Source organism: Gavia stellata, chromosome 4 (genome assembly GCF_030936135.1).
Source record: "Gavia stellata isolate bGavSte3 chromosome 4, bGavSte3.hap2, whole genome shotgun sequence".
NCBI lineage: Eukaryota > Metazoa > Chordata > Aves > Gaviiformes > Gaviidae > Gavia > Gavia stellata.
Window position 1 is genome coordinate 13161988 of NC_082597.1, and position 23968 is coordinate 13185955.

Consider the following 23968-nt stretch of genomic DNA (forward strand, 5'->3'; position numbering starts at 1 on the left):
GACATTTGTGGCTAAGGTGGATTTTCCTAGAATTCAAAACAGCTTCCTGACGATATATCCAGCCCAAATAACAATCTGAATGTTTTTCTGAAGCCAAAACCAGCCTTATTACATTCAAATGTTTTTAGTATGCTACAGTCAGTCTCTGGTTAAACTTATTCTATGAGTTTTTAGCTTTATGTGCCATCAATTTTCAAAGAGGTTTTGTCTTTAGAAGGATACCAGTAAGATGTTTTATTTCCCTTTTCCAACTCTTCTTGTTGAAGTTAGTTGGGACCTTCCTATCATTTTCTTTGGGAGCTGTATCTGGGAGTTAGGTCACATAACAAATATCATTGGCCTTAACAAGTTTCAAGCTCTGTTGTGATACCCTTTGTCCAAATAAAAGGAGATTTTTATGAGTGGGAGCATCTGAATGCCAGGTAGTGTTTGAAGTAAGACTTCTGTAAATATGTTCAAATTTCAAGAGGAGAAGTCAATCCTTGCAGATATTGCTGGGCTCTATAGGACTGTGCAGGCTGAGTGTCATTTTTGACATTCTCACTTTATAAGTAAACGTGTAATCCCTTACAATTTAGTGTTTGTCAAAAACATCTGTAAAGGTAATTATTTCCCTTGTAGTAAGTCTTGTAGGAACAATTACAGTCTTTTAAATATCTCGGTAGCAATCATTAATGTTTATGTGTAAGTTATCAGTCAAATCAGTGATATACTGGAGGCACCTACAAACAGCTCTGTTTCATAATTAGCCTTAGTGAATTTCAAAACTAGAGTAAAAGTTTTCAGACAGCCTTTGTAGAGAAGCAGTGGCAGTATTCGAACATGATTTTTACTTCATTTATGCACCTACTAACTAGAACACTGAATAAAACATAAGTATTCTGAAAGCAAAGTGCCCCAAACTGTCCTCTCTGTTTTGTGAAGTACAGCTTGACTTTTTTTTACCAACCAGTTAAATCATGGTATTTCCCAGAAACTCCAGTCAAGAACTATGCTGGGTGGTCAATTCACTGAAGAGAACAAAGCAATGTAACTCTAAATAGAAAAGCTACAAAATGGTTTTACTGGTTAAATGGCAGTCTCGGAGGTTAACTTGGGAGTGCCTATCTCAAAGTCAATGTTGCATGCTACCAGCAGACTCCAGAAGATGCTGCAACTGGCTTCACAATGGAAGGCTGTTTCTGTAGCCATGAGGACTGGAGATCTACTATTTTAATCAGAGTGGAAGTTCAGTAATCTGAGACAAGGTAGAAAATGCAGTTGCGTTTGGCTCAGCTGACTCTCCTGCTGACACAGTCTCCCCGTATCATTACAAACCACATTTTTGCTTGCGGCACAGTGCACGCTTGGGTCTCGTATTTCAAACAGAGGCTTAAGGTTAGCCACAAAACTAAGAAAATAAATCCAGGGCATGATATGCTTTCGCATTATTCCAAGGATCAGTCTATCCCCGGTGTTGCTGGTCTCATCTTGTTGCTGCTGCAGGGTGTGCTCTCGATCTACTCCTTACTCAGACCGCCCCAGTAGAAGGTACCACAAGGGCAGGTGTAACACGGCAGTGAAATGAACCCAGGTTGTCCTTAGGCAGCAAGGATACCTCCATTCCCCTCAAGAGAGAAAGTGGAAACTTTCTCCACTGTGAAGATCAAAGAGTATGCAAACCTCAGCCTGTCTCCTGGTCTGAGGAGAGCAGGTGAAATACATTGCCCACAGAGATTAGGGAATTACACATTTGTACAGAGACAGGCATCCAAGTGGTGATGTAATATTGATGTGATTTAGTTTTAGGTAGTCCTGCGAGGAGCAGGGAGTTGGACTCGATGACGCTTATGGGTCCCTTCCAACTTGAGATATTCTGTGATTCTGTGATTCTGTATGCTCAGGGACCTATCGTGGAGAAAATTATTCATTGTCTGGCTAGTTTTTGTTGGGTTTTTTTAATGCGTCTATATTCTGTATATAGTACCATCCCTATGCAATTTATCCTGTAAGCCCTACACTCCTGTATTTTAAATCTTAGATTTAAATCTTTGAATTTAAAATGCTAGGAGGAAGAAATAAAAGGATATATCTAAGTATGGAAATGTGTGTGTGTGATAAATACAATATACATGTGTATGATATATAATATAAAAGATCAATAAACAAAAGGTTAGTAGTATAATCAATACAGAAAAAGAAAAGGAAAGACTACAAAATAATAAGCTATAAAAGAGAAGGCCATTTCCCTGTCAATAAACTAAATCTTAAAATGTTTTTCATCATATATGACACATATAAGAACTCCAACTTGTACATTTTTCCAAAGCCTTTACTCTTGAAATTTGTTTAGATTTCCAGTAAAGGACCATGAAATTGAATTTATTGGAGTAGTCCAAAGTATGAAAGAAATTAATCTTCCTGAGAAGTCTAATTTTCTTCCATAATTCCCTCTTGTTTCTCCATCACACTTTATCTTACCACATGTTCCACAGTGATGATAGCTCAGCCCTGATGGTTTGAGACTTTGCAAATAAGTCTGATGGCAGATTTGGCTGAAGGTAGTGGTGGAAGGCAGGCAGAAGTTCAAAGATGACCCACAGTTTAATCTAGGGATAGAAAGGCTTTAAAAATAAAAAGTGTAATAATCTTCAGCTGATGACTGGAATGTAATACATACTTCTCATAATTTACTAACGTGTTGTTGTACTGTTTTTAGTCTACTGTTATAGTGACTACATATTTTATGTGGAAACCTGAAGGAACATCCAGGGTTGAATACGCCCAATATACGATGATTAGTGAAATGCCAACATTCATCTTTATACTCCTCTGAGTACTAGATAGGTTTGTTGAGAATAATTTCCTTTAAATAATAGGCTTAGCTGCAGGCTGTATTCTAATCACAAATCCTTATGAAATCCAACTGAGAGTTTTGATATTACTTGGAATTTTCATATTCTCTCTTAAAAGTGATTTTTTTGGTTACTCTTGCCAGTTAAAGAAACTATTACAGCAAATCATCTCATACTGGTTCTGAAATGTTAAATGCATGATATCTTCATTAATCAAGTACTATGATAAGACATACTTACTTTGTTTAAAAGGTATTGTTTGTACTACAAATGTTAGCAATTCATATGAGTGATGGTAATCATCAATTCCTCTTTAATGAAGGCTTTCTTTTATATCTTAAGGATTTTTTTTTTTAATTTTATTACAATAAAATATTACTGGACCTGTGGGAAAAAAAAAAAAGAAAAAAAAAGTTTGGTGGACCTATTTTACCTCTTTGTTCAGAAACTTTGTTATGGTCCATGGGTTAGGTGGAGTCCTCAGGAGAGGGGAACATTGCTGCTCTCCTGAGAGGACCATCTGGGGAAAGAAACTTTGAGAGAAGAGAGGATGTGGCAGGTAATATTTTTTTATGTTTTTATGTTATCTTTTCTATTGCTTTAGGGAGCTTGCAGTGAGATACGTACATCAGCAGCAGTGTTTTGGAGCCCTGGCTGACACGGGCTCTCTCCCAGCTGGGTAGTGCCAGTCCCTCACTGCTGCTTAAGCTTGCATTGCTGATTTTTGTGCATGTACCAGCCTAGAGATTTGTGGGTCTGGAGAAGAGGACTGAAGGAGGGAAATTATAGGTCACCTCAGGTTAGGTCTTATATGCCAGAATGAAAAAATCACAGAAATTTTTATAGGTAAGTGGGCATGGTGTCACTGAACTGATGGAGATGACTGAGGAGGGTTGTATATGATAATTTCAGGTGTTCTGAATTCTTACTGGACAATTTCCAAAAATATTCAGAAATGAGCAATTAAACTATATATGCAGCTTTTTATTTATGATGGCTATGATGGCTCTCCAGGTAGATCCTGGAGAGAGTCACAAAAAAAATTCTTGCAGCCAATGTCACGGGCAAAAGACTTTTTTATCTCATCAGCAAAGAAAAGAACTAATAAATCAGATATTCCTGATATCTTCTTTAAAGACGTCAGGCCGTCATTTAGGCTACTGATTGAAAGGTCAGTTAGATCATCTGTCAATGATGAAAGAGAGAGGTGCAGAAGAAACTTGAGCTATTGTCAGATGTCCATGTAGGCATACCATAGTATTAATATAAAGCCCCAGGTGGCACCTGAGTAAATATTTAGGGTGAGACTCTCCAGTAGCGTCATCCTACAAAGCTGGTGAAAGCGTATTCAGCCAAGGCATTTGACTTTGCCAAATATATGACTTATATTTCAGTCAGAAGTGGGAGCTTGTTGAAAACAAGGGGAGACACAGATTGATGCAAGTAGGGCAGTAGAAGAGGGGAGGTATATACTAAAAGCTTACAAGCTTGTCTGTTTTCACAGGTCCAGATCCTAAGATATTTCCTTTATTTTTCTCAGACACAGGTCATGTACAGATGCAAATCTAGATGTAAGAGTTTTGCTTACTCATAGAGTTTCCTAACCAGGAGTATTTATAGAACCCAGGGAAACTGAAATATTTTAAATTCTAATCCCAGCAAATAAAATATCTAAGGCAAATTATTCTTGGCTAAGATGCAATTCATTATACTGTTAAAAAACATGTACTGCACCAGGTTTTGGGAAGTCAGTTCATTGAAAGGTTATGATACAAGATGAGAAAATACTAATAGGTGAATAGTCAAAAATGTTTGTTGAGAACTTATAACTGTAAAAATTGTGTTAAGGATAATAAATAAATTATTTAGAGCTAACATTGTGGGAACAAGAAGAGGGATGTTTGTGTTTTACAAGTAGTCCTTCACTGAAAAATAAAATACAAGAGTAGACTCCAGCTGCAGCATCGGTGGGTTACCAAATAGAAAGTTACAAAAATACCACTTACAATATTTAGAGCTAGGGAAAATTATACACCTTTATCCCTGTCATTTTCTCAGAAATGGCAATTATCTTTTTCAGTTTTGAATTTTTTAATGAGCTACAAACTATTCAGTACCGTTTTGTTTGTGTGTTCTTTATTGTATTTCTTTTCTGATTGGGCTTTGCTACTAGATTTTGAGAAGGGAAGGAAACATGACAGAAATATATTAAAATACTGTAAAAAGATAGACTTTGCTCATTAAATTCATAAGTAAAACATGCAAACAGAGCATTTTTTAGTTCAGCCAAGTGCACCTAATTTTATAATCTGTGGAATCGCATTCAGTCATGGTTATGAATTTGCCATCGTGATTGGTAGCTGTACCTAAACTAGACATCCATTATGCAAGAGATCATTACTGGATGTATTTAATTCACGTCCTATATTTCCCAGCTAGCAAAGCAATGGGATTCATTGGAGTGAAATGAAACTGAAACAGAGTATAGGCCTCAAGCCAGGAAAAAGAAAAAAAGAAGCCCTGCATGGCTGCAAGCCAGTGCATGCTCCGTCGCGCAGTCGTCAGCCTCCTCCTGTGGCAGCAGCCAAAGAACATTTTTAATTATGGTCTCTGGGTTGGGTTTCTAAAGCTTGTGCGGTATAATACCTCTGACACGCAACAGCTCTTCCTTTTGCTGTCATGCACAATGAGCAGGATGTGGCCTTCATGAGCTCCTTCTCTCTCAGCTCCTCCTCGTGAGCCACTGTGCAGCTGCAGCGGGGCTGGCGGTACGGTGCGACTGGCACCGGCGGCCCCTGAGCACCCTTCCGAGGTCCTCCACGGTGGGCTGGCTGGGAATAATAGAAAACTAGGGGTTAGGTTCGTGTCAGGAATTTTTCAACATCTCAGTGGGTTTCAGTGTACTGCGAAAAGAGAAAATAATGGAAAGCTGAATTTTATAGAAACCAAATAGTGGCCACTTGTCTAACAGGGTTGGATGGGACCGCTAAATAGCGGAGTATTGTTACTGCCTGTAAAAACAGTTTCTCTCTGATTGCTTTTCTTTCTGTGAACATATTGACAATGTCACTAAGTTTCTTTTTTCCCTCCAAAGTAATCAAAATGATAATATTTTCTCTCTCTTATTTCAGCCTTTCGGAGGACATAGTGCTATTATTATTGCTCATGTTATTTTTGATTTATATAGTCTGTAACACAGGATCTAATTCACTGCTGCTAAATCAAGGCTGGTTTACATTCTTGCAAATCACTGTAGTTTCTTGCAAAAAGTCTTATGGCCCCATACTAGCACACTCAAGATTTTGTTCTCCTTGTACTTTAAAAGGATCAGGCTGCTCAAAAGGTCAGGTATTATAAATACCTGGAAAGAACATTTGGAGTCAGGTATGCTTTTGACAAGCATCAGGTAAAACAACGAAGCATTTTAGGGGAGAAAAGCAGAAGAATCACAATTGGAAGGTTGAATTAAAAATATTGCATCTGCTCTTCAGGACTCTTGAACTATTTTTTTTTTACACTTTGCAGGATACAAAATTTGTTGTTATACCAGATTTAAAAAAAGGTAGTTTATGCCCAAAGAATTGAAAAATGTCCATTAGATCAGAAAACAGAATTACTTTCGAAGAGCGAAATTTGTCAGTTGTACATGTCTGTAGTTCATCTGTCTGCTCTTTAAAATAGACTTTGCTAATGTTACAGCACATACTCAGATATTAAGAAAAAATTCATATGTTTCCCTTGTGCTTGGAACTAGGAAGTTTTTTTCCCCTGCACCATGTACAGGTTTTATTTCTCTTACAAACTTTTGCTTTTGAGTCTGTATGTAACAAATACAAGGCTGTAATATACATTTTTATATGCCAGTTTGGAATATGCAATTTGCCAAAAATGTCAGGTGACTCTTTTCATGAAGTACTTAGGAGGTTTTAGTGCATTCATTAACACCTGGTGAAGTAAATGGCTGTGTTTGAAGCAAAAGGCTGTAAATAAAAAATGCACTTTGAGGGTCAGAAATCTGTGTAGGTTCCTAAACTTACTTATGTCAGAAGTTGAATGATTCAGGTTTATGTCAGTGGGCAGGCTACAGCTGCTGTTCTCGAGCTGGCATTTTCTCAGGCTGCCAGAAAGCATCTGCATCACTGGGCATGTTCTGTATATTAGAGCAAGAAGAGCAAAAGCTGCAGGACCTTTACTCTCTGCAGCTGATCAGAAAGGACAGCTGATTGCGATCAGGAGCAGAGCATCTCTCTGCAGCCTCTTCTAGCCCTTGCCTCTCTGAAATCTTGTAAGAAATTAGCAGGAGTAAGGACGGTCTGGTCTGCACACAGAGCCCGTTGCTAGAAACAGGGTTAGTGATACTGAAGTAGTAGATTAAGTGGCTCAGCTGGGATCCTGGAAGAACAGCAATCTGTATGGAAGTTCTCAGCCTTTGGGAACTGGGCACACAGGTATTTCTTTGTGTCTGTTATGAGTTGGGGCTTTTATTTTTTCCTTTTGATTATGAAAGTCTGCTGGTTTTTTGCCTTTGGCTAAAGGTGACAGAAATTATTTATAAGCTTTTTATAAAGCTGGAACAAAAGGTTTTGAAGTTATTGACAAAGAGCAGCAATAATAAGATTATAACTTGTAATTGGCAGATAAATAAGAATAGCTGTAAGGAGAAATATAGTTTAATTTATAGCCATTTATGCTCTGCAGTGACTTTCAAATAATTAGGTAGGAATGTTATTTGTTCCTTTTTACAGGAAAATCTTTATGTAGTCCAAGTCAATAAGACTTTTGGCAGAGGGTTCAATAGCAAATGCCATTTGAAAAAATGGTTTAAGGTTGAATGTGTGAAGCAACAAGTTAGGGATCTATCTGCTTGCAATCTTTCATCTCAGGAATACATGTCAGAACTCAGTCTAGTAATGGTTTTCTGTATTTTTTTTATGTCAGAATTTCGGAGAAGGAAGAAATGCAGTTATTTATAGACTCTTCTTCCATAATTATAAACATGATCCACGCTCCAGGTTAAATAAAATGGAGAGGAACTATATCAGGAAATGTTTATTGATCATGTTGGATTAGGTTTATAGGTATGCCTTTAATAGTGGAACATGATACTCCAGTCAGTGGCTAAACGATACTTTAAGTTGTTTTGTCCTAAAGTTAAAGTGGCAAATACAGGTTTTTTTAACTCAATTTTTTTCCACGTTTGCCATGTTATGCTGGGATGGTTTATTACTAATGACTGTTTTCAGTGGTGGGAAAAAAAATATGCACCCTCATTTGCTGTAGTATCTTTTCAGATATAAGTGCTATTAGAAATAAATAACACAAAAGTTTATATCATATTTATATGATCATTCCCTACAGCTGCATTTTATTGTGGTTACACTTGGACTGAAAACACTAAACATTACAGAGACATTTTGAACCAAGATTTTTTGGTTTAATAAGCAGGTGGGAAATTGGTACAAGGTCATGGGGAACATAATACCTAATAAAGTATTGTTTAGATATACTTTTAGGTAGTTATATAATAACAATATGTTCCAGTTTGTGCAGAAAAATATTGACACCTCTGTCAATAATATAATCCTATATGTATTTCCTGAACTGTACAGAATTAGCCAGTTAGTTATCATTAACTGTTTTAACCTTTACAATTATTGATACTAAGTAATATTATGCCAACAGCATGCCTTAACCAGAAAGCTCTTTGTGCTTCTGTCATCCGTCATGACAGAAACATGAAGGAAAATGAGCTACTGAGACTTTACAAGTGATTCATTTCTTCCATCAAAGCAATATATTTTTAAATCATGCTTTCATTTGTCTTTTCCTTGACAGGAGGCATTGTTGATAAGGACCTTCGTCACTACCTCAATTTACGGTTCCAGAAAGGTTCGGTAGACCATGAGCTCCAGCAGATCATAAGAGACAACCTCTACCTCCGCACAGTGCCATGTGAGTAGGCTGGGGATGAACAAATCTGTTTTCTTAGTGGCAACAGACTGTATGAATTAATGCTGCTGAGGCCATTTGCAAGGCATGAAGAGGTGGACTGTAGATGAAGCAATCTTTCTGTAAATAGATTTGTGCCTTGGTTCATGTCTTCCACGTTATTACTGAGAAACTGAACTGTCTAACGCTGAATTAATTTCTGAAACTGCATGGTGTCTTCAAAGTTGTGGTTCTCATAAGCTGTGGCTCTAGAATAATAATCTTTTTATTCTGCAGTTTTAAAAAGCACAAATTTAAAGAAAAAAGCAGTTTTCTGGGCTGGTTAAATTGATGTCCAACGGAGAGAGTTTGATCTGCCTTGTATATCACAGTATTATACTTCACATAATAATACCGTGGGGTTTCGAATGCAATAGGGCAACAGAGGAAACATATATCTAGGAAATTTTGTTGTTTTGGTGCAGCAGGCATGGCAATGAAAGTTAGTATTGTCTTGCATATGTATTCTTTTGTTATTGCATAAGTCGACAGTATTTATATCTGAAATATTTTGAAACGTCTAAAATCGGTTTTGTAACTATTGACATTATTCACATATTTCTGCAGTACACATGAAATTAAGCAGAGTAACATAAGCCGTGTCCGACTGTCAGGACCATGCCTTTCAGAACAGATCCCCTTGGCTGACAGGAAATTTATCATTTTAAATGGACTCAAGTTCCATTATTTTTCCCCTCATAAAATAATTGCTTAGTAGACAAAAAAAACAGAGCTTCTGGTTTTGGCAAAAAAAGGGTGCACCTTTGAACTTGCAGGCTTGACACTGGAATGATAGGCAGAAGAAGGTATACTGAGTAAGTGACTGTGCTATTTATATGGTAATGAGTGGACGCTTTTTGAGAGCTGTGCTGTTTTGAATGCTACTGTACATTTTTTTCTTCCATTACATTAAAGAATGGAGCTTTGAAAAGCTCCACCAAAAAAAGACGCTCAAGCATTTTCCTTTTCTTTTGGAAGCCAAAGATAAATAAATATAACGTCTTCCTTTCAGGAGTTCCATTCATCCCTGATTAGAAAGTGAGGTGGAGAAAAAAATTATTACCTGTATGCAGAAAATCAAAACATTAAATTTATGTGATATTTATAATGAATTAGGTTTGTCTGAAGGTGCTGAGAAACATCACAAATGAAGTGCAAATGCAAGTACAAAGATGTTTTGAGATTAAATCCCACTTCTTAGGATGTCTGGGGAGTCATTCGCATAGGAGTATACTTATTACAGCCCCAGCACATGCTTGTCAATGATGGAGATCCAGATTAAAAAGAAAGCCCAACAATATTGCAACTACTGCGCACATATGACAGATGCTGTCTGCCGGCAGTATGGGCTTGATGAGTAGTTTTTGGTTTTATTTTTAACCGAGGCAATAATAAAGTGTTCTCATTTGTCAAGTGAAATACAGTACTTTATAGAAGGAAATTTATCATTCAAAAAGTAGCACTACAACCACAAAGACTGCAATTTGGAACCTATAAACACTTACTATTTCCTTTCTGCTGTGAGTTATCCGTCTTCTGTGTCATTTTATGTGGTTAAGTTCTCAGGTCATTATTCTATTACATATTGAACAGCTTTAACTAAGTAAGAACCAGATTTTCAAAACTAGTATAGTGCTGCAGATGACAGCTGCTGAATTGCTAGGTAAGCAGGCGTGTTCTTCGACAGAGTGGAAGACTCTCTTCAGTAGCGGTGGTAGAAAAAACAGAAAAAAAAAAATAGTGCCTGAGTGGCATATTTTCTTTGAAATTTTCTTGAAAATCCTATGAAAGTAGCCCTCCTGAAATGTGGCTATTTTAAACTAAAGAAATTAACAAATGCAGACACGGTGATACGTGGTTAGCTAAAGAAGTTTCCATAATCAGGTAAATGAAAAGGACACCATTGCATAGATTGCAACCCAGATTCCCCCTCAATCATAATTGAGACAAATCTTTTCTAATGCAATTTTATTCTATCATCTCCAGCATTCATATTTAGGAGCTCTCAACTGTTTTCTTTTTTTCATATAACTTAACTAATTTTTGAGTCATGAACTTACTTTTCAAGGGTGCTGGTATTAAAATTTTTCTGCTTTGTGCAGGATTTCTTTTCTGAAGCTCTGTACATAGGCTAAGAGTAATGGTTAGCCGTCAAAACATTACATCTAGGTAGGGAGATTTCTTTAGTATGCAGCAGTAGTTTTTAACTGACTATACCATTGCCCACAAGCTCACTTAATGTGTACAGACTAACCGTTTACTTATTACAAATTTTGCAACAGATGCCAACACAGCAAAAGCAGCACTCTCTTTGGTCAAATTCTTGTGCAGAAAATAGAGGGAGAAAGCCAACTGCAGGCAGCGTAGACTTTATTTCCAGTGACGAGGTTGTAACATAAAGAGAAAAAAAATCTGAAAAACAGGTGGCAACCTTTTCCTTTTAAAAATACACCTACAATCTTTCCTCAGTAATAGCGGTATAATTGCCAGTGAAACCAGGAGAACCTTTATAAAAGTGTCCTTGATCTTGAGTTTTTACCGTTCTTCGCTTTTTGTTCAGACTGACAGCACTGGCCCTAGCAGTGCAAGTGGGCAAGACTGCTGGTTTCTCAGCCTTCTAGGTCAGACTAAGACATCTTTCACTTATGTGAACTGAGTGAGTATTCTCTGTGAAACTAGGAAGCGGAGAACTAAATCCATACCTGTTTTAAACCAGGATAAGCCAAATGTAGTTAGAACAGGTAATCCAGTATTTATTGGGTAAGAATTTGAACTGTACATTATACAAGTGTACATCCCTGTGTGCACCAAAGGATGGATGGACCAGAAAAGCATGACATGAGGATAATGGATCAATTCTGCCCTGGGAAACTGTGGCTCCTGTGGATGGGATGAATTGGTTGGGTTTGTGATCTTTGCATTTCTCTATTTTTATTAATGCAGTGCCACTTCCTACCAAATTAGAAATGACCATGTAACCCTAAGAATCAAATGCTGCCTTCCATAAGTGGTTGCAGTTCTCAGTGCCATATGAAATTGATTTTCACTGCATTGTCAACAGGAATTACACGCATATATCCCAGGGCAGAACGTGTGATTGTATTTGCGGCAGTCGAGATGCAGCCGTTAACTAGCTCTGTCCCCAGAGCTGTGTGACAACAGCAATGAAACTGATACATAAACAAGTAAAAGAAGAAAAACTTCTGTTAATTTGAAGCTGAGTTAGAAAAGCAATAAAGATTTCAACAGACAAGGTCAAGAAACTGGAACTTTTTTAAAGACGCAGTATTGCAAATAATATAAAAGAAAATACGCGCTTTTTAGGAGGACTGGGCAGTGGTCTTCTGTCAGGGCACAAGTCTTGTTTTAATGCAGGCAGGAGGACTGGACTTCGGGAGTTGGGAAACCGAAAGTAATACGGATGAGAAATATGCTGAACTTCTCAGAGGAGAACAAAAAATGACAAAATGGAGTTTTGGGGGAAAAAAGGGTTCACAGTCTCCAAGTTCAGAAGACCTGACTGAAGTTTGTCTTATGCATTTTCTTCCCCTTTTTCGGCTGTACGGGTTTTTAGCGTAGTTTCCATAGCCTAAACTTATTCCTGAAGTTATTTAGGAGCATTACCATTGAGGTTGTCCTACAATACAGAAAGGTCGCCATGGTAAGAAGAGGTAGTTGTTAAAGACAGGTAAGAAGTCCCTGACACTCTCTGACCAAGTCCAGGGATCTGGGGAAAGGCCACGAAACACATCTAGGACTGTGAATGCTATAGGCAGACAACAAATTAGTCATGCTGCACCTTGTGCTTGGTAGTGCTGTTGGCAAACTGCAGTTGCCATGTGGGCAAGAAACTTTCTAATCTTCACTAATTTGAGAAGAGGTTACCTCTAACTTTGTGTCATCGCAATAATAAAGCTTTGGGGAGAGTACGTGACAGGAAAGCAGTTTTGGTAGTGACAGTCATGGTCAGACCTGTCTCCTTTGACATGTCCTTCCAAGCAATTGCAAATTCCATTTCTTTAAGAGCTGGCAAAGTAGTGGAGCTGTGGTTGAAAATACAGTCTGTATACTTCCTTCCCAGACAGGGAATATGAAGTGATAGTGGAAGACATTGTCATTAAACAGCACCGGAAAAAGTCAAACAATGACAAGCTGATTCATAGAAGTAAAACATCATCTATTAATTTGAAGAGATTCCCATTGATACCCTTGGGGATATAACCTCAGACTGACAGTAGCTCAGGTGAATTACTCTATCCCACTGCACTGATTTACACCACTGAAGGATGCAGCCCAGAATTGCATCCTTCACTGGCCATATGTCAGAAGTGATAATGTGAAATAAACAAAAAAATAAAAAAAAAGTCATGGGGATGAGGAAGTTTCCTTCCTAGTGTTTGCATTTAGAAAAACAGCAGTGGTGAACAAATGGAGAGGACTAGGTGTGTAGCTCAGTCTTATTGCACTGGATAATGCAGTACTGCTATTAACACAGAAGTCTTGGAGGAAAATGGTTTATTTAAGACTTTTATCAGCAACATAGGAAAAAAGGTTAGTTTGTGACTTGGCCACATGCTATATGTGAGTGACCACAGGCAAGAAATCCAGTTATTATGTGCTTTAGTTCCCCACATATGAAATAGTGATAATAATTCCTTCTTTTGCTTATTTTGCCTATTGGCGTTATGATTGCTCTGTGTTAGGTGAATATATGTAACACACTGAACTGCAAACATGAAACTTATGAACACTTAATATCTTTCCTTTCTGCTGTGATTTCTTATTTTTATCCATTTTCTGTGAATAATTAGATTCTTGGGTCATTTTGAGTGACTTTAAATAACAGCCTCATTTTCAAATATGGTTTTGTTCTATTCTAGTATAATGTGGTCTATGTATAAATATATTTAACCTACGTGCCGCAGTATTTTCTGTGTACTGTTGAAGCCCTGAAGACTTATATATTACAAAGGGATTCTGTTTATTGTCTAGTCCTCTTCCAGAAGAGGAAGTGTAAGTAGTGAATTTTTTTCTTTTTTTTTTTTTACTGGACTTGGTTTTGTTTGTCTTATATGGAGTGCCATTAGCTTTCTTTTTTTTTTTTAGATACTGAAGTCGATAAAATATGTTTCTACTTGAAGCTGAAATTGGTACAGGGTGGTGAGGACAGTCAGCCTTAGGGGAATTCACTCCACATATTCAGCTCTGGAGAAATCTCCATCTCCAAAACAATCAGCATATTTCCCTCTAGCAGAAAGGTGTATTACATTAGGAGACCATAGTCATTCATAGTCTTCTTCACAGGTACCAATCAGAAGAAGTGAGGCACCTCTGGGTGTGCATATACTGAGTTATGATGAGGCTTGCCTCTCCTCCATGGGGTTGGAGTGAATAGGTGTTAACATAGAACAGTAGTTTGTACTGATTCTAATACCTTTTATATTAGTCACCATAACAAGGGAGTGACAATATTGAGTAAATACTGAAGGAAATCCCAATTGCATAACCAGGTTTTCATCTGAAGTTTCTGAATTTAAAGGTGAGGAAAGAGTGGCAGAAGTCGAGTGAGCAATAAATATATGTTGGGTGAGGGTACATTCCATGCAGAAGCTCTGTGTGTGTAGTTCTGCTGCTCTGAATAAGGATGTGAGATATATTTGACTAATCTGTATTTGGACAAATATGAGACCTTCCAAATTTTAGTTGTAAAATACTTTGTTCCTCTTCTAAAAAGTGTATAGCCAAGAGCACTCAAAGGGAAATGTGTGAAACAGACTTCCCAGTGGTTTCATATATTTTTCTTATAAGTTCAGTGTCAAAAGTGTCTTTCAAGAGTGGAAATTCAGTGCACAGCTTTGTTCTTAAAAGAAACAAATTAGAAAGTCCAGATATTGTCAATTAAAAGATCTGCCAGTTTGATGTCATATGGAACTGTTCTTAGGATAAAATAACCTGTGCTTAGTACACCATACGGCCAAGAAATGTCCGCATCACTGGAAATAACAGTACCTAACTTTAAGGACTACTTTATTCTTTCAGACAAGTGTTAGTTATTGCTTAGACTTGACTTTGATGGCTCAGAACAGAGCAATGCAGAGCTCTAGGGAAAGGTTCTTGTTGTTGTGTATCTAATGGAGCACACCTCCAAGGTGTATTTAAAGCCGAATCATTGACAGGTGTATTCAGCCTTTTTTACATCTCAAGCAAAATTAAACCAAATCAAGTAATTACGGGAGATGAGGGCCCCACTGTGCTATAGGCAGCACAGCCACGTGTACCAGCAGATGATGATGAGGTCACTGCTTCAAATAACTGATAGCCTAAATAGAAGAGGCAAAGAATGGTTGACAAATAAACCCACAACACAGACAGTGCCTGAGTTCACTTGCATGAGGTGGAATGGTGGTTAAACTGGTGCCTGTGGACCTTCCTTTCTTTTCCACTGCTACATTTAGTATTCCTGATTACCTCCTGGAAATGCACACGGTATACTGACCTGTTTCTCTGAAGACACTGGGAATGTCTGGTTAACAGACATTATGCGTCTTTGTATTGACTTTTCTGTGGGATTTTATGGGTTTTTTGTTTGTTTCAGAGCAGGGTGGTAAAGGTTACAGTCGGCACTGTGCTGCCTCTCAGTCAGTGGGAGCAAAGCATTGCTCCAGCTCAGAGTGTGTTTGAGCTGCGGGCACTGCATTGCCATTGGTGGGAAGCAGTGGATGAAAAGAAAACCAAGCAAAAACCAATTTTGGTTTTTTATTTATGAAAGTGAATTACAATTTTATCTTAATTAAGATCTAGCGTAAACAGATGCCCAAACTATGACACTGATAGAAAATACTGTACCGTTTGTTAGTCATGAGAGAGAAGACGCACATCATTTCTGTCACCTTTTCTCAGCACTACGTATTGAGGACATCAACTCTCAGCTATTCAGTGACAAATACAACTGTTTTCAAATACATCTGTTTTTAAATGCTCACCTTAAAATAACAGGCATCCAAAGAAAAGAAATACTGTTCAAGATGAAGGGGAGATGGAATGTGTCTGATGTGGTATAACTGTAGTATGAAGTGAGAATAGGTGTGACAAAATAAAGAGCAGTAGTGTTGTGTACCACTTATGATATTACAGCTTGAAAGTCCCGTAAAAGATCGTATGAAGACATTAGGATATTTTCATTAGGATATAACACATGCATAGTGCCAGGTGAGAAGTTTAGTTACAATATTTGTGCTGATTGCCCCCAAGAATCAATCCATTATTCTTTAAAATTTGAGGAGGCTTTCTAGTGTAGCAAAATGAGTTCTCTAATTCACATGATACCAAATGGGTAAAGGATAGTGGCAGTTTTAAACGAATTTTGATGATAGCACTAATCTTATTGATTACTTGGGAACTAGCAGGAAACTAGAGGGTCAATGGCATAAATCTGATAAAGTACCTTGTCTCTGCAGAACAAGAACAGCAAATAATAGAAGAGGCCACAATTAACTTATTGTACAAGTCATGGCTCTTGACTCGCCTCAAGCAGCTTGAAGTTTGGGTAGATGCTATATCTCCCTATGACAGTAGGCTTTTCCAGCTTGAAGTCTTAGATGTACTCTTGACCTTTTTCCTGAAATGACAAAACTATCTTTGAAATTATGAAAATTACAAATATGATTAACAAAAGTTGCACCATTATTGAGTGTAAGCATTTCTATTATTTCTAAACCATTTTTTATTTACTACATGATCTTTTTGAATTGCCCTCTTGATATTAAAAGATTTTAAAATATATTCTCTAGATAAATTTAGCCTCCACCTACATTCAAGTAGGTCAAAAAATGTATTTTTTTTCTTGAGGGAAGCTGAAGTACTTTACATAAAGGTAGAAACGCATGCCAGATTTTAGAAGTTTTGTGATAAAACGTGGTCAATGCAATTCACCTGGGAGCATTAGAACTGCTTAGACTGAAGTTGCCTCAAGCTTCTTCATTTCGGAACTTTTCATGTCTTTGGATGACCTTTGGATTTGTTGTCTTTCTTAGTAACATTTAAAGCCTTATTTTTTTTTTTAATCCTCTCTGTCTTCTCTCAGTCTTTAGAAGATAAACTGTCAGAGACAGTGGATAATCTTTACTTTACTTGGTGATTTTTCATCTGAAGAACAACTGAACAGTGAACATGGAGCATCAACAGACGCTCTTAGAAATTCAGAATAATACCAACAAAAGAAAAAGAATAAGAGTTGTGTAAAAGAATCAATATTCAGAATTGGATGACCGAATTAAGGTACTAAATCCATATTTGCATCATTGAATAAAAAGGTCCGATATAAATTTTGACAGGATATGCTTCTTTTGTTTTTGTCTTCTGGGCTTTTGTCTACAATCACAACAAAAGAAAATCAGTGGTAGTGAGGATGGACTTCCTTGTGTGCACCTTCCTGGTGTATATCTTCTCCCAAGTGACGAGTGACAGGACAAGAGGAAATGGCCTCAAGTTGCGCCAGGGGAGGTTCAGACTGGATATTAGGAAAAATTTCTTTACTGAGAGAGTGGTGAGACACTGGAAGAGGCTGCCCAGGGAAGTGGTGGAGTCGCCATCACTGGAGGTGTTCAAGGAACATGTGGATGAGGCATTGTGGGACATGGTTTAGTGGGCATGGTGGTGTTTGGTTGATGGTTGCACTCGATGATCTTACAGGTCTTTTCCAACCTTAGTGATTCTGTGTGATTCTGTGTGATATTGAGCAATTTATGTGAATTGTTAAGCAGCTGGCCAAGTTTGGGTTAACCAAATAACCAGCTTGCTCACATCTATGCCTCTGAATTGCACCTGCAGTTCAGTAGCCTCCTCACACCAACCGGAGCCCAGCTCCTTGCTGATTTGCTTGGGCACCATGCTCTGTGCCGCTGCTCCCTTCCTTTAAAAAAGGTCACGACTACATTGCATTAATGAGATTACACAACTGAGACTACTTTAAAGCTTTGTTCAGGCTTTGAGGTTTTTGTCATGCCCACACCTTTAGAGAACAAGGTACCCCTCATATTTTCTATGTCTTATGAAAAAAGAATTTCAAACCTTCTGTGCATGGTAAGCCAGGGTCAATGGACTAGTGCATCTAGTGGCACCATGGTTTAGATTCAAAAGTAGCCTGGCTAGAAAAAATCCTTGTGAGGAAACAAATAGAGAATGAAGATTAAAGAGGTGCTTTTTAACATCTAATGCGTGAATAAAGCTTGGGTTTCACCAGTAGGGGTGAGATTAATTTATAATTTACTGGTAGAAAACTATTATGAGGAAAACTCTTTTCTGCAAGTCCATTCCTTTTTATTTCCTTTTATCCTGAGGGTACCACTATCCTGGTTTTGTCCCATGACAGTTTGTCACAACTTTATATTTCTCCTATATCTCCAGATTTTGATTCTACCCAATGCACTTTTCTTTTTCCAATGTATTACTGTTATTAACACATCAACCTCTTGACTAGCTATCAATCTAATATGGATTATTCAAATCATTCTGTCAAATTTATTTCAATGATTCTGAATAGGGAAATGTTCTTACCGTGGAGATGGCAAAAAATATAATTATTTTTTTAAACCAGAATATAATAATGCAGAGGTTCCAGATTTTATTTCAAATGAAAGCGGCAATCTGGAATTAAATGCAGAACGGTGTTGTAGTTTCAGCTTTAAAATTCTTGTCTTTGAATTTTAAAAGGCTGTCATGGACGTACATTAAACCATCTAGAAAAAAATATGCTTTCCAGTTAAGAGATATTTTTAGTATTAAATTTCATATTAATAAATTACATGTGTCATTATTTCATCAATATATTTCCTTTGTATTTTTGTTGAAAATAATCAGTAACACATGTGATATGTTGCTAAGGTATGTTCACATTGTTCACAAAAATAATGGATCATTTTATATGTAGGAAAGAATTAAATTCACTCTGGGCTGCTGATGGTGCTGTGTTCTAGTAGCCCTTAGCTAATGACAAAATGCATACCACCACTCATTTCAAGTCATCCGTATTTTCTGATTCCCATTTTTGTTTTTGATTGACTGATAAGCTTTGTTTTTCAACTCATATTGGTACTGGCTTGACTGGATGCTTGACCTGTTATTTGGCATTTGTTAATCTTAAAGAAACACAGAAATGTCTATTTATTTTTTTTTCCCCAAGCTTTAAATTGAAACACCCTACAACTTACAAAAATAGGATGTTTTTTTTTTTCTTTTTTCCTCCTCTGCAGAAGAAGTTGTGGAGCACTTTCTGGAAAGTTTGATTGCAGGTGTGTCAGGAATCATGCAGTAGAGCTGTGTCCTGTTACGATTCATTCCTTTCACAGGAGACTTCATTTAATTGGGCAATGCACATTACACCACTCTTGAAGAGCTCTTAGAATCCAGAGAATAGCCTGTCATTTAATGACACTTAATTCATTGGAAAATGTAAACTATGGTGGCACTCAAAATGGTGATTTGGCAAGATTTCCTTTCAGAAGCTGTTTTCACATAAGATTTCCTGGTCATAGTAGCAGCATGATGTTCTGCATTGTCTTCCACTAAAATACATCAAATGTTGAGTGATTCTGAGGCTCTGCAAGTTCTGTTTGCTTGTGGAAGGCTATCAGCACTACCTACGTTTGCTGACTGGGCTTACATTGCTGGTGTAGCAGCTCTCTTCCCTTCACCGTTTTGGATACTGCATGCAGTGAAGAGCTGGGCTACTGCCTTTTCATTCTATCACTTATGCAAATCCTCCATAAATCTCTGTGTCTTGTTCTGTGCAGTCTCATATGATAAAAAGGCTTTCCCTCTTTTGCCCTGCCAGAGGTAGAACTGGGAAAAAGAGGGTAACAGGAACGCATCGTTACAGAGTGCTATTATAACGTTGTTGACTTTCTTAGTTAACAGTTGCAATGTACACAAGTTAGCACAACTCTGTGCAAAGCCCCTCAGTCTGCCATCATCATGCAGCTTCTCCTGGTTGCCCCATGCTTTACTCAGTCGCAGCTGAGGAGGCCCAGCTAGCTGCATACTTTCTTCTGGTTTTCATGTCTGAATAGAAATAATTTATTTGCAAAAGATGGCAAAATCATTCCATGTGTATGAGTGCAGGTAATCTAAAGCATTATGGGAAGACTGAGGCTCTTTTAGCAAAGAATTAATCTTGCGCTATTTGGAATATACCAGGTTATACCAGGTCTGTGGAGTGCACGTTTTATCATTCCTCGTTAAACCCATGTCCCTATACATTGTCAACATCAGTACCCTATCATTCTTATTTTCTTGTTATGAATAGCTTTGTATGATTTAAGAATTGTAAAGCATAAGATTATATTTTGTATGTTAATTTCATCTTGTAGTGTTATCTAATCAGAATAACTTAGAATAATATGGTTTGCAATTACATTTTTCAGTTGAAAGTAAAAATAAAAAATATTTTTGAACTAGGGGCAACAAAGAGAATGTTTAATTAAAGAAGATGATGCTAATAAACTACTGAAATTTGGGAGGTGCTAGAGTAAATTAAAAACAGGTTAAAAGCATTCAAATTCTTCAATGATGTCTGAGTTGGCACATCACATTCGCTTGGTGGCCAACACTACCAGAATACTGCTGTGAAAAAGCTAGTATTGTTGCAGCTAAAACATCTTTGTAGTATATACAGCTTACAGTGCCAAGTTTTCATGTATCTGAACAGAATGAAATAGGAGGTAGTTGCTTATATGTCAAAAACTGCCATAGGTGCCTAAAGCCATCATTCTTACTCATACTCCAGTTACTTTGTATTTCCATAGCAATGTAAAGGACCTCAAGGTTAGAACCACAGAGAGTCATAGGTAGGTTTAGGTAGACTTTTGGTTCTTGTCTAGATCTGTGGTCATCAAAATCCATGTTCTTTTGCCATCTAACTTTACAGAGAGATAAAATTCTTATTTGCTTAAGTTTTCACCAGTACAAGTACTTAAGGACCTGTAACATTGGTCTGGACAGTCATGTGAATGTCCTAGCTCATGTCAGGATTGATACTATTAAGGCAAACATTCAGGTCCCCAGAGGAGTACATTTTCTAGATGTTCATGTGAAATAAATCTCGTACCGTACAAGCACAATAGAAGCCATCGCTTTTGTATGAAAAGATTTCTGGTGGAGAGAAGAGAGAAACACTCATGTTGTTGACTCCATGTTGCTAAACCCTGGCTGGCTCCCTGCTCAGCAAGTTGGTGGTTTGGTGTCTGATTCCAAGCCTTCAGCAACTGGGCAGAGAAAGGAAGCTTATGACTTGAGGGTTTTACACAGGTTGGAGAAGGTGGTTTACACCAAAGCTAATGGTGATGGAAGTGTAGTCCATGCAATAAGCAAGGCTCTTTCCCAAATGTACCTCAAGGTTTATGTCCTCTAGATAATATGATATAGCTACCTTCTCAAGGATAGAATAAAAATCAGGCTGGTTTCATATTTCTCTCTTTCTCTTCTTTCCTTCTAAGTCCTGTGAAGAGATGATGAAATGTACAGTTGAGCAGCAAGTCATTCTACTATTCAGGGTTTCATTCAAGGAATATGTGAAATAATATAGAGTTCTGCATCAATTACCAAAGGCTGTGGGGCAGGGTTTTTTTCCCCTGTGCATCAGGTAGAATGAGGGTAGCTATAATATATATTATCTAAACTTTAGTTTATCTTTGTGTGCTTCAAAAATAATGAAAATTTCCTACAGTGCTTCAAAACTGAGATCATCAGTCACTTTTATCTACAATGCAAATGCATCTGTACTTGTATCAAGATTTGGGCACTAACTCACTACTATTTAAATACACAGTTAAAATTGTACTGACTCAGAAACATGACAATTAGAGCCAGAAACATTTTAGTAATCTGGATTTTAAAGCTGTCAGAGAATAGTTGTCATTCTGGTTTTGTACTTTATAATGCCATGTCCTGGAAGAGAGCGATGAATTTTGGAGAAAATCCTTCCTTTCATCATCTTCACAAGAAGAGAGCATTTAATTATTCCTGTTCTTTCCTGTCATTATCCTCAATTTGCATCTCCAAACTCTGATACGTCTGGTGGGCTTTTGTAGAGGTTTTTACTTTTCAGACTCTTCTGAGTAAGATGCAAGATTATTTCTGGCCTGGATCAGAGCTGTTCATTCTGAACTGGAGAAAAGAAGTGGAATAAAGTCCAGGATATTTGAGGGATTCAGTGGTGACCATGCTAGCTTCCATTTTTTCAAAAAAAAATTTGAAGTCCATGAGGCGGTCCGTTTCTAAGAGCTTTTTTTGCCTACTAACTTGAGGAAAATATCCAAGCTCTAGGCTTTAGAGAATTTATTTCTGTTAAGTAGTTCCTATTTTATTGAAATTCTTTTAAAAGTTCTGAAAAAGCAGTAAAGTCTAAAAGAAAAGAGAAGACTTCTGCAAGATGCAATTATACTGTCTCTCTTTGTCCCTCTTTTTATTAAATGTGGAATTCTTGAACAACACTAATAAACATAAGAAAATGTTAGTTCTTGTATAATTCTCCATTAGCATCATAAAAGAGAATTCTGAATAAAGATTAAAGGTTTGTTTTTAAAGAAAAGGTTACAGATTTAAGTTCTCTCTTCTACAAAAGAAGGAACCTTAAAAGAAGATGAGCTTAAAGGAAAACGGAAAAGATAAAGTAGAAGGGTGTGTTATAAAAACAAATGTCTTTACTTCTTGTGCCTGATATTTTTTGTCCATCAGACAGTGGAGTGGCCTGAAATGCAGACACATCATGGGGGAAATTGAAGTACAGCTTTGTCCTTGAGCTCAGTGCAGACCTTGGAAGTGACGTTGTCATTTTTCAATAAGAATTTCACACAGTGAGCGCTGTGCACATATACCAACATTTCCATAACACTGTGGCAATGATATGTCTTCTTTTGGTACCTTTAAGTCAAGTGAACCTAATAATGACTTCAAAATGTAAAGATTCTAACTGGAATTCTAGAAATAAGGTTGCAATGTTTTGTGCTGAAGGAACAACCCTTATAGAGTTGCCTTTCAAGGTCATGGGTAAAGCTCAGTAAAAAGATATTGAACATTCATGTACCACGTATATCACTTTCCTTTTTAAAAAGCGAAACTCCCACTATAAATTCCTTACAGCTCATTAATCACTGCAACCTTCTAATGGTATTTTTCACTGAGTTTAGAAAGATGGAGGGGTTGCTGAAGGCATGTGTTTAAATGCATTATAGCCAGAGGCTGGATCCTGCTCTTGTAGAAAGGCAGAAGTCTTTCTGACATGGGCAAGAGTTTCCTGAGGCTCATAGCATTGCTGTCATCATTAGGGACATGTTATGGACTGCAATTTAAAGTACAGTAACCGGTCTTTTACTCTGCTTTGGAAATGTCTGTGCTCATAAACAGTTGCCAAAGACCAGACAAAAGCTGAATTTTAAGAGGATAATTATGGTTTTGGAGAGACAGTAATCTCTGAGCAAAACATGAACTTCTTATCTTCCCATCAACTGACTCGAGTGACCTCCCAGGTCTCAGGGTACATGGCCCAGGATTAGACCACGTGGCAGTTGTCTGTGAAACCCTTTGGATGGCAAAGTGAACATGTAGATAACTTTTTTTTTAATAATTGGAAAACAGAGCATTGTTTTAGACTGAAGATCACCTTAAATCCAGGGTATGCTGTACTACATGCAGTTAAAAAAAAAGGCAGAACCGTTTATGTTTCATTTCATGAAGCCTTTTCTGAAGTGATTACTATTTGTTTCCCCAATTCTCCTGTGACTGATCTTAAAAGGAGGAAGAACACTACCACCTTAGCCTAGCTTAGGCACTGAAAAGAAAAAAGTTGCTTGAGTGGTGATTTTAGCTTACTGGGTAGGAACATAAGCAGAGTTACACAGGAAATGTACAGAGGCATTGTCATAACTTGGAGCTTTTTTTTTTTTTTACTGCTCGAATGAAATATCATCATGAACTTTCATTGAATTGAAATGAGAATTAATTTAGTTCTCTATGTCCCTGGTAGAATTTTGTTAAATTACTACAGGCCTTAACTTTTCTGCATCTTGTGAAATAACACACTGCTTCCCCAGACAATACAGTGATGTTTATAGCAGCTTAATTTTCTTTCATTATGTGATTCCATGTAGCAC

The 23968-nt window shown here is 37.4% G+C and overlaps 1 protein-coding gene across 1 annotated transcript in view; it reads left to right on the top strand.

Annotated features, from left to right (window-relative positions):
- Nucleotides 1-23968, top strand: part of MAGI2 (membrane associated guanylate kinase, WW and PDZ domain containing 2) — a 765547-nt gene that overhangs the window by 233697 nt on the left and 507882 nt on the right. Inside the window, exon 2 of the mRNA XM_059815959.1 lies at nt 8670-8786. Coding sequence (XP_059671942.1) covers nt 8670-8786 — 117 coding nt within the window. The remainder of the gene's footprint in view (nt 1-8669; nt 8787-23968) is intronic.